The sequence below is a fragment of the Salvelinus fontinalis genome, chromosome 2 (genome assembly GCF_029448725.1).
Source record: "Salvelinus fontinalis isolate EN_2023a chromosome 2, ASM2944872v1, whole genome shotgun sequence".
Classification (NCBI taxonomy): domain Eukaryota; kingdom Metazoa; phylum Chordata; class Actinopteri; order Salmoniformes; family Salmonidae; genus Salvelinus; species Salvelinus fontinalis.
Genome location: NC_074666.1, coordinates 69,025,978 through 69,044,224, shown reverse-complemented (window position 1 = coordinate 69,044,224; position 18,247 = coordinate 69,025,978). Strand labels below are relative to the sequence as shown.

The 18,247-nt window shown below is 44.9% G+C and overlaps 1 protein-coding gene across 4 annotated transcripts in view; it reads right to left on the bottom strand.

Moving 5' to 3' along the window:
* Nucleotides 1-474: 474 nt before the first annotated feature.
* LOC129824261 (kelch-like protein 17) overlaps nt 475-18,247 on the bottom strand; it is a 31,761-nt gene continuing 13,988 nt past the window's right edge. For 2 of the 4 annotated variants that reach the window (XM_055883785.1, XM_055883775.1), the window contains 9 exons: nt 15,344-15,565; nt 9,187-9,303; nt 8,788-9,031; nt 8,310-8,454; nt 7,233-7,400; nt 6,734-6,822; nt 4,933-5,006; nt 4,427-4,608; nt 475-3,467 (listed from right to left, as the gene is read on the bottom strand). In XM_055883785.1, the coding sequence (XP_055739760.1) occupies nt 3,239-3,467; nt 4,427-4,608; nt 4,933-5,006; nt 6,734-6,822; nt 7,233-7,400; nt 8,310-8,454; nt 8,788-9,031; nt 9,187-9,303; nt 15,344-15,565 (1,470 nt within the window). In that variant the 3' untranslated portion in view covers nt 475-3,238. The remainder of the gene's footprint in view (nt 3,468-4,426; nt 4,609-4,932; nt 5,007-6,733; nt 6,823-7,232; nt 7,401-8,309; nt 8,455-8,787; nt 9,032-9,186; nt 9,304-15,343; nt 15,566-18,247) is intronic. The other 2 variants (XM_055883794.1, XM_055883803.1) reach the window with 2 other exon arrangements.

The following is an 18,247-nucleotide window of genomic DNA, read 5'->3' as shown; positions in this document are numbered from 1 at the left end:
AAAGACATGAGTTGGCTTCCATTTGACTCTTTACAGCAGATTGTTGTAGGGTACCAGTTCTTTCTGATAGCTCACAGTAAGCTTAATAAAAAAAGACCAACATAGTATGCACTTTTCACATCAGTGTGTGCATTTATATTCACATGGTGTATGTGTTTTAGTGTATTTGAGTGAGTGTGATTGGTCTGTGCATTCTATGCGACCGAGGTCATGAGGGGTAAAGTGAGAGTGCTCAGCTGTCCACTCAGATTAGTGTGAAAGGAAAGCATGCTGGGACGATACTAAATGGATACTGTAGTGGGCCTAGCAACACACACATGCTGTTAGCAACGCAACCTTCAACTGAACTAGCGCCCATTGAGCAAAATTGGTTCAAAGACGTTTTTTAACGCCTTTTTAACAAAGAAGACATATTTTCACCATCTTGTGCTTAGTAGGCTGTGTGTTCAAAATATACTACATAAACAACATGGGTCCTCACACCGGAAAACAGCGATTTATTTATTTTCCATACAGTGTATTGCTCCATTTTCACAATAGTGCAAAATTACTTTACAAGTTTCCTCATAAATATAACAAACATAATATATTATAAATAAACAATGCATGTGACAATGTGTTAACTGAAAAAGCTACAGTCACATTGACATCGCACAAATGTTTTAATCCAAGAAATTGGGTAATTTCTGATTTACATTTGAATCAACAAAATGGAAGCCAAGGTATTGTGTGGTTGAGTGCAGATTTCACTCATGGTACATAAGGAGTTCACACGAACCCAGAAGGTAACATTTGCCATGGAATGTTACAATGAGTTATTTTTCTGGTTGTAAATGTGTTTTCTGGTTGTATGGTCAGATATCAGATTACAACTAGTTAAAGATGTCCTTTTCTGGCTGCTAAAAAGACGTCCAATCAGTATACAACCTGACCATGATGTCACAAAAAACATCAGTGCAACCACTTTTGCCCTTTGGGAACAATTGCAGGAAATAATCTGTATTAGACAAACAGAGCTTTTTTTTTTCGAAGGAGGCCTTTCTACAACTAACCAATATTGGGTTGTTTCAGAAAAACAAACTAGAACAACAAAATCCTTCTAAAAAAGGGAGAAAAAAATGACTTCTCAGATGTTTGACATCTTATCACACTGTGCTACATATTTATTGAACCTAGTTAACCATGACTGAGTGTAGAACTCAAATTAGGACCCGTTGTAGTCTATTGTAACCTTGGCTGACGCAGCTCTTTCACCTCAGGCAAAGAGTCAGTATCAACTTTGTACAAATAGGTTCATTATTTTAACCACTCCACCTTCGAACTTCCAAAGAGTCCTGGTATTACCTTACTGACGTGTTTCAGAGTATCATTCGAGCTTAGAGTTATATTACATGTTGTCACACGTTTACTACATCAACCCTGGCGTGGTGCATTTGTATGCTTTTCAACAACACACGGATGAGGTATGGGTGAGTACAAACTGAAGTGTACGTAAGACAAAATGACAGCACCAGTGTCAAGTGTTCAGATTGGTGTCATTTGTGTTAAACTTGCTAACTTGAACTTTATGCACTTAAGCCGTTTCAAAGCTGCCAGAAGCGTGATACCACTGTGTGTGTTTATGAATGATAATGATCTATACAGTAAATTAGGGTCTTCTAATTAGCTAGTGGACAAGCAAGCTTGCATACCGTCGCCTTCCACACAACAGTATTGGACATCAGTTGCCCTAACTATTAATGACATTGGTGGTGTCATGCTCGTGGCAGTGACAAGGCAATGAAATTTTTTTTTAAAAATATATACCTACATTTTCAGTCAAGGTACCAACACACAGAAGAATCTCCATGAGGACCTGTATATGCATCAGCTACTTTCTCTCATGGTTACATGAACCACTGCATGAAAAAAATAAACCTTTATCTTTTAACTGTTTTCCGTTACAAATAATACAGAGATATTTCAGTTGACCGGGGTCCCGTATGTGTTAAGCGTCTCAGAGTAGGAGTGCTGATCTAGAATCAGTTTAGCCTTTTAAATCATTCAGAATAAGAGGGATGACCTGATCCGGGATCAGAATTCCTACTCTGAGATACTTTATGAATATGGCCCTGATATTGTCTTCAGTTTAAGACATCCTTATCAATGCTCTCATCACTCAACTCTCAAGCACAAACTGAATGACTAACAGTTTCACACTTTGACTTTCTCCCTGACACACTTCCATCCACGATATGCACAAAGTTAACGCAACAAAATAAAAACAATACGTCTCTCTTGAGTTGTAGCAGTGGTCCATTTTCTTTTCATAAAGCATCTTTGAAATTGTCTGAATATATTAGCTATAGATTGTTTTACATTTAATAAATAAGAAATAGAATTCAACGTAATTGTTTTTTATATAAAAAAGGGATTTAAACAAATTCTACAGTTTCGAGTAACGGTAGATCGAGTATCAATAGATCTATTTTTCAGTGTGAAGTTTCCCCTAGGTACAGATCTAGGATCAGCTTCCCCTTCCCCAATCCTAACCTTAACCATTAGTGGGGAAAATGCTAAACTGACCCAAGATCAGCGTCTAGGGGTAACTTCACCCTCCTCCCCATGTGCGTCTGTGGGGTTGGACGGTAAACAACATTGGCCGTTACTGCCACCTAGTGTGACACATTTAGCAGCACTATACACTTTTATTCCTTCCGGCCAGGACACGATATGCATGCATGGCAGAACCAGCCTATAGCTACATTCCTTATTAAAATAATTCATTTCAATATCTATATATATATTATTGCAAAAATGGTGATAACAAAAAAAAAGACATTTACAGTACACATGATACACAAAGTGACTGTCTTCAGAGACTGTTTCAAGCGTTGGATTGCAAAGGGAAAGAGGGATGAAGGGAGGATCTTTTTATTTATTTTTTTACCTTTATCCAAGGAAAACTCTACCGTGTTCTTCAAGAGACTAGGAGCTGGTATCTTTACGGTAATACAGCGAGACCTCAGGAAATGAGACCGCAAAAGATCCACCAGCAACCCCTGTGTTTCTCTCTCTCCCCATCCTTCACTCTTCCAACCTCTCACTCTTCCAACCTCTTCTCTTTTTAACTGCACCCCCTCCCTTCCCTCCCTCCCCCCCTTCATACAGAGCAGTTACGTCTCTTGCTTGGGCCTGGCTGTGCGGGGGCGGCGGTGACCGACGCGGGGGCTGAGGTCAGCCGGAGCCTAGCCCCGTGTCAAAGGCTGGTGGAGGACACGGAGAGCGTGGGCGACGAGGGCGGCGGGAAGTTGAGCAGCTCCAGGACGGCCACGCCCACGCTGCTGCGTCGCGTGAACATGCAGGAGGCCGCCACCCACTTGTTGCTGCGCGGGTTGTACTTCTCAATGGAGTTGAGGCTGGAGCTGCCGTCGTTGCCGCCCACTGCGTACAGCCAGCCGTCCATGGCCACAAGGTCATGGGTACTTCTGGGAAAGGGGTGCAGCATAACATGCAGACTCAGTAAGGCAGGTCAAATTCAGGTAGGTCCCTCCCTGTTTCAGCCTGTTTGCTTCCGTTTGGTTGTAGTGAATACGACCTTGCTGTGACTAGATGGGGCCTGTTTTTAGATGAATATGAGCCACACTGCTGATTACAACAATGGTTTATTTATGGACTGGAGCATCCATTGTCATCAGGTTTCCCTGGTCAATTCATTTCCTGTTGACTCCGTCTATTTCCCTGTGTGTGTGTGTGTGTGTGTGTGTGTGTGTGTGTGTGTGTGTGTGTGTGTGTGTGTGTGTGTGTGTGTGTGTGTGTGTGTGAGATCTTGTGTGTGTGACTGTCTTCATGTGTGTGTGTGTGTGTGTGTGTGTGTGTGTGTGTGACTGTCTTCTGTGTGTGTGTGTGTGTGTGTGTGTGTGTGTGTGTGTGTGTGTGTGTGTGTGTGTGTGTGTGTGTGTGTGTGTGAGATATTGTGTGTGTGACTGTCTTCTTGTGTGTGTGTGTGTGTGTGTGTGTGTGTGTGTGTGTGTGTGTGTGTGTGTGAGATCTTGTGTGTGTGACTGTCTTCATGTGTGTGTGTGTGTGTGTATGTGCATGTTTGACTCTAATTCTATTTAAATCTCCCAATCCTGGCCTCTAAGGCCCACTGCTTGTGCAGGGTCCAGAAACCCTAATCATTAGGTGAGGAACGGCCGTAATGAAAACCTCATCACACTCCGAGACTACTCTCAAATACTCTTATATAACAGAATGGCATCAAGTATTGTGTACAACATAAGACCTTAAAGGCACTCGTGTGGGATACATTCTGAATGGATTCACAGCCTTTATGTACATATAAAGGCATTTATGAGGAGCGAGAGAAGGCTCTATATATGCACTGGTAATGAAGTTATAGCCACAGGTGGTTGGTAGCAATTGTGATGTGGCTGGCGGTGCCCACCTGCGTATGTTCATGGGCGCCACGCCCTCCCAGGCATTGGTCTTGGGGTTGAACCGCTCCACTGAGTTCAGGCAGCTGGTGCCGTCATTTCCCCCGGCAACGTAGAGCATCCCCTCCAGCACAGCCACCCCGGCACTGCTGCGCCGGCTCAGCATGTTGGCGATGGCCGTCCACGCGTTGCTCTGTTCCGACCAATCATAGAGGGTTGTTAGGAGTGACATGGTCAGTTGAGGGACTCATCAGTGTTGGTTCTACTTTTTGATTCAGCTTTATGGGCCGGTTTTAACCAGATTAAGCATATTAATGGACTGAAAATATAGCCTGGTGGGACCAGCCTAATCGCTACGTTGTATTTAATAGGATGGTGAACACAGCGATCAAGTTGGTTCTACCAGGCTACTGGAAATCATGCTCAGTTGAGATTCTTCTATAGGCTTAATCGGGGTCCAGGAAACATGTTCATATTGATAGAGATCTCATTGATTGTTTCATTTTTTTTTTTATACCTGTGGTTCATATTTCTCCACTGTAGCTAGGTGTGAGGAACTGTCATACCCTCCTACTGCATACAGACTACCATCTAGAGAGAGAGAGAGAGAAAGAGTGAGAGAGAGATGGTAGAGTGACAGAGAGGGAGAGAGAAAAGTGAGAGAGTGAGAGATGGTAGAGTGACAGAGAGGGAGAGAGAAAAGTGAGAGAGAGAGAGAAAGAATGAGAGAGATGGTAGTGACAGAGAGGGAGAGAGAAAAGTGAGAGAGTGAGAGATGGTAGAGTGACAGAGAGGGAGAGAGAAAAGTGAGAGTGAGAGATGGTAGAGTGACAGAGAGGGAGAGAGAAAAGTGAGAGAGAGAGAGAAAGAGTGAGAGAGATGGTAGTGACAGAGAGGGAGAGAGAAAAGTGTGTGAGAGAGAGAGAGAGAGAAAGAGAGAGAGAGAGAAAAGTGAGAGAGAGAGAGATGGTAGAGTTTTTATTTTATTTCACCTTTATTTAACCAGGTAGGCTAGTTGAGAACAAGTTCTCATTTACAACTGGCCAAGATAAAGCATAGCAGTGTGAACAGACAACAACAAAGAGTTACACATGGAGTAAACAATAAACAAGTCAATAACACAGTAGGAACATTTTTTTATAAAATAAAAAATGAGTCTATATACATTGTGTGCAAAAGGCATGAGGAGGTAGGCAATAAAAGTGACAGAGAGAGGGCGAGAGAAAAGCGAGAGGGAGAGAGATGGTAGAGTGCTAGACAGAGGGAGAGAGAAAAGTGAGAGAGGGAGAGAGATGGTAGAGTGCTAGACAGAGGGAGAGAGAAAAGCGAGAGAGGGAGAGAGAGATGGTAGAGTGACAGAGAGAGGGAGAGAGAGATGGTAGAGTGTCAGACAGAGGGAGAGAGAAAAGTGAGAGGGAGAGAGAGATGGTAGAGTGCCAGACAGAGGGAGAGAGAAAAGCGAGAGAGGGAGAGAGAGATGGTAGAGTGACAGAGAGAGGGAGAGAGAAAAGTGAGAGGGAGAGAGAGATGGTAGAGTGCCAGACAGAGGGAGAGAGAAAAGCGAGAGAGGGAGAGAGAGATGGTAGAGTGCCAGACAGAGGGAGAGAGAAAAGCGAGAGAGGGAGAGAGAGATGGTAGAGTGCCAGACAGAGGGAGAGAGAGATGGTAGAGTGCCAGACAGAGGGAGAGAGAAAAGCGAGAGAGGGAGAGAGAGATGGTAGAGTGCCAGACAGAGGGAGAGAGAAAAGCGAGAGTGAGAGAGAGATGGTAGAGTGACAGAGAGAGGGAGAGAGAAAAGCGAGAGAGGGAGAGAGAGATGGTAGAGTGCCAGACAGAGGGAGAGAGAAAAGCGAGAGAGGGAGAGAGAGATGGTAGAGTGACAGAGAGAGGGAGAGAGAAAAGTGAGAGGGAGAGAGAGATGGTAGAGTGCCAGACAGAGGGAGAGAGAAAAGTGAGAGGGAGAGAGAGATGGTAGAGTGACAGAGAGAGGGAGAGAGAAAAGTGAGAGGGAAAGAGATGGTAGAGTGACAGAGAGAGGGAGAGAGAAAAGTGAAAGGGAGAGAGAGATGGTAGAGTGACAGAGAGAGGGAGAGAGAGATGGTAGAGTGACAGAGAGATGGTGGAGAGAGAACAGAAGAAAAATATAAAAAGAGACAGAGAGCCACGTGATGACAAGCTCCAAATGCCAGATTACAGCTCGCACATGTTTGATGAGACCCATAATAACCAGGAACCCAGTAGGAAAATCACTCAAGCCTACATTATATCCGTGCTCAATAGATGACATAATCACACCAACGTGGACATCACATGCTCACCCAGAGTGGCCACACGGACATATCTCCTTCGGGTGCTCATGGCAGCGATGGAGGTCCAGGTACTGGTCAGAGGGTCGTACCGCTCTGCACTGTTGGGGTGGAGGGGGCACTCATTACATACATGGATGGAGTACAACACTCTCAGCTCAGTATTTGTATATGTGAGTTAAAATCTGTTGAGACAACCAGTGTCGGATATATTCACTGACATTCAAGGAAGTTTCCCTGTGGACAGCGGGCTAGAGGTACATTCATATTTGTAACACTTTATGGACGTACACATGTTAACGTTCTAACATTTATGACAGTGTCCCTAAGTTATTATGGAGGAGTACAAGTCCTCAGAGTGGGTAGATAGTACAGTAGGTAGAAAATAGGAGAAGTTCCAAGTCAAAAGGCACGGGGCTAGGTTAGAACCCAATCCCGAGCCTGGCATCTGTGTTCCCGACGTCAGCAGCACTAACCGCTACAGGCCTAGTGAGCAGCGACAGAAGTGGACCTGTTGAGGCAGGAAGCTCCGTCGTAGCCGCCGGCCGCGTACAGGAGGCCGTGCAACACCGCCACACCCAGACAGCTCCGCCGCGTCCCCATGGAAACCTCGGGCTGCCAGGAGTTGGTGACCGGGTCGTAGGACTCCACTGACGCTAGATCGGAGGTACCGTCATACCTGAGGGAGAGAGAGGCCAGTGAGTGGGCTTAGAGGTTGTGTACCGGACACTGGTGGCAGAGCCCATCCTCCTATGGTTGGTCTAGGATGGGTCCCAAATGGCACCCTATTCCCTATATAGTGCACTACTTTTGACCAGAGCCCTTTGGCCCCCTTTTCCCCATAAGGTTCGGGTCAAAAACAGTGCACTATATTGGGAATAGGGTGCCATTTTGGATGTATCCTAGGCGAACAATAGGAGAATGGGCTCTGACACTAGTGGTGTCTGGTACCTCTTCAGGTTTCGTTCTTTAATCTCATTAAGCAATTCTCACAAGTGTATTTTGTTAACAGTTTAAAACACAATATTTCTTGAAATAAAATGTATTTTAAATAAGGTATCATCTGTTTATTTATTTGACAGGGGATATTTGTCATAGCTTATTTCCATTAGTAGCACCTGGATGAGACTCTGACATTCCAGACAGTGATAGTAGTGCATCAGACACTACTTTGTTCTGCCTTTCACTTGATGTACAAAAGCAAAGGGCGTTTGTTTTGTTTCCCTCTCTCGGATAGAGGGGACGTGCTTTGGCATTGAAAGTCACAATTTGAATAATTACACCTTAAGGGCTGCTGCCACACGTTAGTCCTGCTGCCACAGGAAAATGTTTATCTTATCATACAAAATATTATAATTCAATGTTTTGAGTTAAATAAGATTACAACAAGTTATCTCCCCTAATCCTAGTCTCACTTTTAAGACATTCATATTAACCTAACCGAGCTAGCTAGCTAGCAAAACTACCACTAGCATACCAGTGTTAAACAGTCCTATTTCAGTTAGCTAGCACGACATTGGTTAAGACTTACTACCCAAATCTAGACTATCTAGGGGTCAAAGGTTGGTCAGATGAGTTCATCTCTTACCCTCCCACTGCGTACAGCTTGTTTCCGATGGCCGCCACGCCCACCCGTGCCCGCCGGGTGGACATAGAGGCCACCATGTGCCAGCGGTCTGTCCGCGTGTCGTAGGCCTCGCAGTCGCCGTGGATGGCAAACAGACTGCCCCCACCTGGGCACAACACACACAGACAACAACCACATAATCATCATAGCTAACAACATGAACAAACAGTGCTGAGGATGGTCTTATTTCAGTTATAATACGAACAAATATTCTACAGATGGTAGTCGCGAGCTGTAATATTCCAAACTCATTTTGGATAATTGCCAAATCACATCTATTTAAAATGTTATGTGTTTTGAATGTTACCCAGTATCTGTGAACCGGTTCGCCTTTAACCACGGGCCAAATTCAGGATCCCTGCTTAAACAATGGAACTCTATAGGTAGAAAGTACTTCATATAAGTATGTGTACGCGCATGTGTGAATGTGTGTATGTACCCTGGTGGGTAACCTCTGGGGCACACTGACCAACGGCGAAGAGCACGGGGCTGGCGCCCTCGCAGCGACGAGGCCGGGTGCGGCTGTTGCTCAGCACGCCCCTCTGCTCGGGCATCAGGTGGTACTTGAGGGCTTCGATGAGCAGGTCCTTGCACTCCGAGTGGTGGCGCACCAACTGCTCCGTGTCCACGTTGCTCATGAGGAAATCCCTCCGCAGTAGGGGCAGGCGTACACACTTCATCAGCTAGAGAGGGGAATGGGAGGTGGGAGTGGGAAGACACTTTTATCCAAAGTTAATTATTTTCATATAGGTGGCCAGCGGTAATGAAACCCACAATCCTGATGTTGTAAGTGCCATGCTATACCAACTGAGCTACACAGGTGCATATTTGATCTTACCCAGGGAACGTGCTGCCTGCGCCCGTCAATGTCGTGTTTGACCCAGCTCAGCACGGCCCGGTATACCTCCTCTTCCGACGGCACGTTCAGGTTGTCACTGGAGATCAGGTCCAATACCTTCACACAGAGAGGAGGGAGAGAAGGAAGGGGGAGAGAGAGGAGGGGGAGAGAGAAGGGGTGTGGGGGAGAGAGAGAGCGGGTAGGCATAGAGAGGGGTAGAGAAAAAGAGGGCAAGAGAGAGTATCATTTTACTCAAGAGTTACAAACATAACAGTCTCTACACCTCTTGACATTTGCGAGCGATTCTCTTACATCAATGAAAGAAGCTATTCCCCCACAGAGGCGTTCATCCCACGTGCGATGAGTCACAAAATTTGTCACGATAAGAAATTATAACATGAATTCATTCCTATTTATCTGGAATGAATGTTAATTTTGAAACATCTTGAAAAAGGTCAGCTGAAATGTCCAAAAAAATAAAACAATGAGCCGAGGTAAATGTGTGTGTGGGATCAATTTTCATGAAGACAATGGTTTAGAATCATATTTCCATTAGCGCCACAAAGACATTGTGGTGGTGTATGCTTGCTAGCCCCGGCCCGCTAGCTGTCTGAATCGCCGTGTCTCCAACCAGCCTCACTACTCACTGGACCCTTATGATCACTTGAATAAGCATGCCTCTCCTTAATGTCAATATGCCTTGTCCATTGCTGTTCTGGTTAGTGATTATTGTCTTATTTCACTGTAGAGCCTCTAGCCCTGCTCACTATACCATATCCAACCTTTCAGTTCCATCTCCCACACACGCGATGACATCACCTGGTTTAAATGATGTTTCGAGAGACAATATCTCTCTCATCATCACTCAATGCCCAGGCCTACCTCCACTGTATTCACATCCAACCATACCTTTGTCTGTACAAACTGCTACAGACCTATATCTATCCTACTCTGCCTTTCTAAGGTCTTCAAAAGCCAAGTTAATAAACAGATTACCGACCATTTCGAATCCCACCGTACCTTCTCCGCTATGCAATCTGGTTTCTGAGCTGGTCATGGGTGTACCTCAGCCACGCTCAAGGTCCTAAACGATATCATAACCGCCATCGATAAGAGACAATACTGTGCAGCCGTATTCATCGACCTGGCCAAGACTTTCGACTCTGTCAATCACCACATTCTTATCGTCAGACTCAACAGCCTTGGTTTCTCTAATGATTGCCTCGCCTGGTTCACTAACTACTTCTCTGATAGAGTTCAGTGTATCAAATCGGAGGGCCTGTTGTTCGGACCTCTGGCAGTCTCTATGGGGGTGCCACAGGGTTCAATTCTCGGGCCGACTCTTTTCTCTGTATACATCAATGATGTCGCTCTTGCTGCTGGTGAGTCTCTGATCCACCTCTACGCAGACGACACCATTCTGTATACTTCTGGCCCCTCTTTGGACACTGTGTTAACTAACCTCCAGACGAGCTTCAATGCTACAACTCTCCTTCCGTGGCCTCCAACTGCTCTTAAATGCTAGTAAAACGAAATGCATGCTCTTCAACCAATCGCTGCCCGCACCTGCCCGCCCGTCCAGTATCACTACTCTGACCTAGAATATGTGGATAACTACAAATAACTACAAATACCTAGGTGTCTGGCTAGACTGTAAACTCTACTTCCAGACTCACACTAAGCATCTCCAATCCAAAATTAAATCTAGAATAGGCTTCCTATTTTGCAACAAAGCATCCTTCACTCATGCTGCCAAACATACCCTCGTAAAACTGACCATCCTCGACTTCGGCGATGTCATTTACAAAATAACCTCCAACACTCTACTCAAAAAATTGGATGCAGTCTATCACAGTGCCATCTGTTTAGTCACCAAAGCCCCATATAGTACCCACCACTGCGACCTGTACGCTCTCGTTGGCTGGCCCTCGCTTCATACTCGTCGCCAAACCGACTGGCTCCAGGTCATCTACAAGTCTTTGCTAGGTAAAGCCCCGCCTTATCTCAGCTCACTGGTCACCATAGCAGAACCCACCCGTAGCACGCGCTCCAGCAGGTATATGTCACTGGTCACCCCCAAAGCCAATTCCTCCTTTGGCCGCCTTTCCTTCCAGTTCTCTAATTCCAATGACTGGAACGAACTGCAAAAATCACTGAAGCTGGAGACTCATATGTCCCTCACTAGCTTTAAGCACCAGCTGTCAGAGCAGCACACAGATCACTGCACCTGTACATAGCTAATCTGTAAATAGCCCATCCAATCTACCTCATCCCCAAACTGTATTTATTTATTTATCTTGCTCCTTTGCACATTCATCTTCTGCACATCTACCATTCCAGTGTTTAATTGCTATATTGTAATTACTTCGCCACCATGGCCTATTTATTGCCTTTTTCTACTGTATATATAGACTTTTTCTACTGTATTATTGACTGTATGTTTGTTTATTCCATGTGTAACTCTGTGTTGTTGTATATGTCAAACTGCTTTGCTTTATCTTGGCCAGGTCGCAGTTGTAAATGAGAACTTGTTCTCAACTAGCCTACCTGGTTAAATAAAGGTGAAAAAATTAAATTAAATAAAATTAATATATGCTGTGTGTACCCATATAACTGAAGCTAAATGGGTAAGGGCGTGTCCTGATTATTACAGCGTGACTATGTAGTGCGCGTGTGTGCGCCTCTTTTAGGGCGATGTGTGTGTGTGTGTGCACTGCAGAGAGGGTGGCACAGCTCCTAGTCAGGCAGGGCAGGGCGGCTGCTGAGATCAATAGAATAGCAGCAGCTTCAGGCAAACAGCATCAGCTAATCCACATGAACTAGAGAGCCATACAGTACAGAGCCAGCACAGTACAGAGCCAGCACAGTACAGAGCCAGCACAGTACAGAGCAGCACAGTACAGAACCAGCACAGTACAGAGCCAGCACAGTACAGAGCCAGCACAGTACAGAGCCAGCACAGTACAGAGCCAGCACAGTACAGAGCCAGCACGGTACAGAGCCAGCACGGTACAGAGCCAGCACGGTACAGAGCCAGCACGGTACAGAGCCAGCACGGTACAGAGCCAGCACGGTACAGAGCCAGCACGGTACAGAGCCAGCACAGTACAGAGCCAGCACAGTACAGAGCCAGCACAGTACAGAGCCAGCACAGTACAGAGCAGCACAGTACAGAGCAGCACAGTACAGAGCCAGCACAGTACAGAGCCAGCACAGTACAGAGCAGCACAGTACAGAGCAGCACAGTACAGAGCAGCACAGTACAGAGCAGCACAGTACAGAGCCAGCACAGTACAGAGCAGCACAGTACAGAGCCAGCACAGTACAGAGCAGCACAGTACAGAGCAGCACAGTACAGAGCCAGACAGACAATGTGTCTGTGTCTGACATGTAAAGTGTACCAGTACAAGTGTGTTTGAGAGACCTAGAAAGAACAGATACGAAATGTATATTTAAAAACATGTATAAACCAAATGTCTGTATGTGAGCAATAACACCGTGTAGTAGATGACCATAAGGTCCAGTCAAAAGTCCAGTTGCCAGTGTTCGTGTCTAAAACGAGGAAATGCGGGGGCGCTTTTCATGGCTCGGTGAGCTGAAAAACACTTAGAGCAGGTAAATAAACCCTGCCCCTGTGCAGATCTGTGACTGGCACACCACAGCTGCAGAAAGAGAAAGGAAGAAAAAGAGAGGCAGAAAATAGAGAGCGAAACAAAGAGAGCGAGAGAAACAGAGAGAGAGAGAGAGAGAGAGAGAGAGAGAGAGAAAGGAATACAAGGAGAAAGCAAAAGAGAGAGCAGAGTCCCAGCTGGCTGCCCTACAGCTCTGTTTCGGATGTCACTAAGCCTACTCATTCTACTCTTGGCTAATGGATAGTGCCCACTTCCTTTCAGTTTGGCGAGTAACATTGAGATGGAAGAAAATTAAAGAGCAATCAAATAGTTAGTGTAGTGTTTCAATCAGGAGGAAAATCCTAACAGCTGGTGCTGTCACAGCTGTCACATAGCTTAACCTGTCCTGTCTCTGATATTGTCTCGAAACGTATGTTCACCAACACACCTAGGTACGCTGCTAACCCCAACTCAGACCCTAAAAAGAGACTATTGACTCCAACCCCTCAACTCTGACCAAAGGATGAAATGAGCGTTCACATCTGTCCACATGCGAGGTAGCTACATTCCCATTCACATTTCATGGACACGGATTCCTATAGATCCTTCAGTCTCTTGGCAACACATGCACCATGGCCGTGTTCCAGGCTTCAAGACGCATGCCAGATCTTACAATGCCTTGATGTGTGTTTAACGGATCAGCTAAACATTATGATATAGGGCGATTCCGTGCCAGGATAGGCCGAAAAATGTTGGCCATCTTATATTGTTCTGGCAATTCTCACATAGAAACTTACTTGGGAGGAAGGATGTTTGACATGTTCTTTACATTTGTATCACAAACCATTTTTTTGGACATTTATGACGAAGAGTTCATTTTAGGACCTTTTTAGACCTCTACATGCCTCCTGTAAGACGCTATGATCCGGGAACCTGCATGCAACATCTTGGTGTCATTACGCTCCATAACATATGGATTATGTCTAGATTCTGAAAGAAAAAATGCTTATATTAAAAAAAAAGTACCCTTTTTGATTTAGCTTATTTTTAGACGTATTGTTTGGAACAATATGTGTCTCACCACCTGGATTTGGTCTTCGGTAGCAACATTTGAAATCGTTTTTTTTTTTTTTTACATTGGTAAAAAGTAAAGACTGGTATATCATACACTGCATTTTTTAGGATCTTTTTTTAAAGTTGATAAACTTACTTCAAATAAGTCAAATTGGGCTCTCTGGTAGTTTTGAAGCTATGACCAATTTTATATATACATAGAATTGACATTATAACCATATCACAACATAGGGAGTTCCCTTTTAATCCATTTCCCCATTCACTGTGTTGGTGGTGCTCATTAAATGTATCAAAACTTCAGAATTAGCAGGGAGCCCACTCTGGAAATTGTATGTACTTGTACAGTATGTTGTAACACACTATATGTCTTAAAATGTACAAAATCAAAAAGGGTCCTTCTGAATTATTGATATATTTTAGGTTAAATAAATGAAATTGTATTTCATACTCCATGTTTGAGCACAATATAGGGAGTATAATGACACCAAGATGTTGTCCGTTATGCTTGAGCATGGCACTTAACCCTAAATTGCGTTTGTAAATCGTTCTGGATAAGACAACTAAAATGTAAATGTATCATGTACTTTCATCATGATTTTTCTCCAAAATAGTTTGTGATAGAAAAGAAACACGTCAAAGATCCTTCCTCCCAATGACGTTTCTATGTGAGAATTGCCAGAACATTCAGATACAAAAAAATATTTGAGCTGTATCCTTTCGTGGAATTACCCACTAGAAATCTGATCCCCGACTGCGCAGTCGATGATGTGGCAAGCAACCATTGGTCGATGCAACAACATCTGCAATGTACTCGGTCTGGAACATGACCCATCTTTGGCAGTGCTCTGCCTAATTAACACTTCCAGGCCATACCCCTAAACTAGGCTGTCATTGGACAAGTCCAGACGATGAACAAGTGACTGCTATGCTGAGCTGCTATGACAGAAAAACTAGACGGAGAGCATGATGAGTAAAACTACAAGAGACACTGATTGACAAGGAGCCGAGGATGGAGAGATGTCTTCGTCTAATGAGTGTTCAAAAGGCAACTACACACGCTCGTCTTTGCTGCTTGCTCTATGAAGGACCTTGACGGGGTTGAGGAAAGGACAGAACATGACAAGATGCTCTCCTCTTTCTGCGGGAAAGAGAGGGACAGTCAGAGTGGGAGGAGACTAATGCATCTCAGTGCAGCTGAGCATCTTTGTTTGTCTTTACCAACAACTGTCAGACGAGTGGAGAGCACTGTAGATCGCCTTGATCGATTAAGAGGTGAAAAGGTTTATATTCCTATTGTGTCTAGAGCTCGCAGGCTCCCAACATCAGCGCACGAGTCATAAACCAAAGTGCCACGATAACTTTCAACAACTCCAATGCAAAACAATTCCAAAAATAAGATCCCATCGCCGTCACATCATTCTGTAAGGAAAGGCGTTTGACGTGCTAGTTCAGTATTCTGTCTGACCTCTGACCTGTTTCAGTGGCAGCAGCGTGAACTCCTCGGTCTTGGACACCTCCACAAAGTGCTGCAGGACGTACTTGTGCGCCGACTTGAGCAGGTCGCTGCAGGAGTGCGTGTCTGCGAAGCCGCGGATGCCCAGGCAGTTAGAGGGGTCCAGCTGGCTGAGGAGGAACTTACAGCAGGCGTCCCTCACCCCGTTGAGCTGCAGCAGGCTGGCCGCAGGGAGTAAGGTCTAGAAGAAAAAGAGGACGATCGGGTGGAGCCATAGACGCCTGAGCGATGGAGCAAACGTAGCAGCTGCAGTTTTTGCACCCCCACTTTTTTTTACCAGAAAAGTATCATGATCCATTAGGTAATTTCTCCTTTTCAAATGGTTAGTAATGTTTTGAGCTAGTCTGTATTAAAATACAAAATGATTATATAATATATAAAATGGAAGTAACAGATTGTCATGACTCCCGCCGAAGTTGGCTCCCCCGCCTGTTCGGGTGGCGCTCGGCGGTCGTCGTCACCGGCCTACTAGCCGCCACCGATCCCTTTTTCTTTTCGGTTAGTTTTGTCTCATTAGTTACACCTGTTCCTATTTTGTGTGTGCTTGATTTGCTTCCCTATTTAGTGTGTGGAACTCTCCCCTTTGTTGTGCGGGATTATTTTCATGTTCACGTTTGTGTCGTCGTTGTTGTTTGTGCTCTGGACCGTGTTACCCGTTGTGTTGGGTTGGTCAGTGTTTTGCGCCCTGCGTGTTTAGGCATTTACTTTTGGTGCCGCATTAAAGTGCATCTTTCCCCTGGACCTCTCTGCTCTCTGCGCCTGATTCTTATCTACACACCTAGTCAGCCGTGACACAGATTCCATTTTGCACCCCCTCCCCTCGTTGCCTCAAGATGAATGGTTTTGCCCACTTGAAAGTGATGCTTCCCTCCCTTGCTCCACTGTTTTGGCTCAGTGCAGTTAGAACGCACTAGTTGCACCACTGGTGTTAAAAAATGAAAAGGCACATGCAAATAGAATATTTTTTTTACATCTATTCTGTTGTGCGTCTGCATTTGTATCATTGTTTCATGTCAGATGCACTCAGGGTGTTGTTTCATTTGAGAGGCGGCACCACGAGCAAATTTTGTCATTTCCCTTTGCCTGTAAGAACCCTGATGAGCACGAGCATGTCTGATAAGGCTTTGCTGTATCGCAGCCCCTGAGAGAACCTCAATTGCTGGAGTCCTCTCTCCTTCACAAAACTCATTGGAGGAGAAGGTCAGAGGGGCGGGACCTCTGGCTTTCTCATCCAATGGGTTTTGAGAAGGAGGCGAGGAGAGAGGACGTGAGGAGTTTACACTTGAGATTCTCCCGCTGACTGAGTAGCCTTCCATTTCCTTTGCAGAAAACTGCATGTCCGGTAGCTCGCGGGCTGTCAATGAGTAGCTCATAAGTAGATAGTGAGAAATAATCAGTAGGCCCAATATTACACGATTAAATCTGTGAAATAACTTTTCTCCCCAAGTTGTTTACAGGTATTTAGCATCATTCTGCATTTTTGCCATCCATTTTCCCAACATAAATTGGTTTAAATCACATTGTTAAAATGTTGTTTTCATTCAGTTACAAAAGTAAACAGCCTGGCTGAGCCCCATGAGAGTGCACCATGGCCGCTTCACGGTTACAATGTTGCCAAGCCGTGTTCATAAAAGGTGTTTCCACCACCATTTCTCACAGAGAAATATCAATAATGCACATTTGTGGCCTGCTGGAGGTCATTTTGCACGGCTCTGGCAGTGCACCTCCTTGCACAAAGGCGGAGGTAGCGGTCCTGCTGCTGGGTTGTTGCCCTCCTACGGCCTCCTCCACGTCTCCTGATGTACTGGCCTGTCTCCTGGTAGCGCCTCCATGCTCTGGACACTACGCTGACAGACAGAGCAAATCTTTTTGCCACAGCTCGCATTGATGTGCCATCCTGGATGAACTGCACTACCTGAGCCACTTGTGTGGGTTGTAGACTCTGTCTCATGCTACCACTAGAGTGAAAGCACCGCCAGCATTCAAAAGTGACCAAAACATCAGCCAGGAAGCATAGGAACTGAGAAGTGGTCTGTGGTCACCACCTGCAGAACCATTCCTTTATTGGGGGTGTCTTGCTAATTGCCTATAATTTCCACCTGTTGTCTATTCCATTTACACAACAGCATGTGAAATGTATTGTCAATCAGTGTTGCTTCCTAAGTGGACAGTTTGATTTCACAGAAGTGTGATGGACTTGGAGTTACATTGTGTTGTTTAAGTGTTCCCTTTATTTTTTTGGAGCAGTGTATAAGAGATTAGGAACAGAAGTAAGAAATACTTTGACGAAGTAATGTAATCATCAGTATCAGTATGTTTTCGTGGAATACTTTTACGGTTTTTACTTTAGGTTACTAAACGTATTAGTTCCAGAGAGGTAAGTATACAAAGCTATTATAACAAGAGTCAAATACTTCTCAAACCCTTTCAGATTTCATGCTCTCCACGGACATCAGAGTACAGAACTCTCCCGTTATTACTTTGATAGCGGTCAGAGAAGTTTACCAACTTTGAGAGTGTTCGAGACCATCATGTACAATAATGATGGTACATTAGGAGCTCATCCCTACATACTGACTACTTTTGACTACATAGTGCACTACATATGTACTTTTATCTCAATCTCTTCAGTCAAAGACTCAATCATGGACATTCTTACTGACAGTTGTGGCGGCTTTGCGTGATGTATTGTTGTCTCTACCTTCTTGACCTTTGTGCTGTTGTCTGTGCTCAATAATGTTTGTACCATGTTGTGCTGCTACCATGTTGTTGTCACGTGTTGCTGCCTTGCTATGTTGTTGTCTTAGGTCCCCCTTTATGTAGTGGTGTGTTGTCTCTCTTGTCGTGATGTGTGTTATGTTCT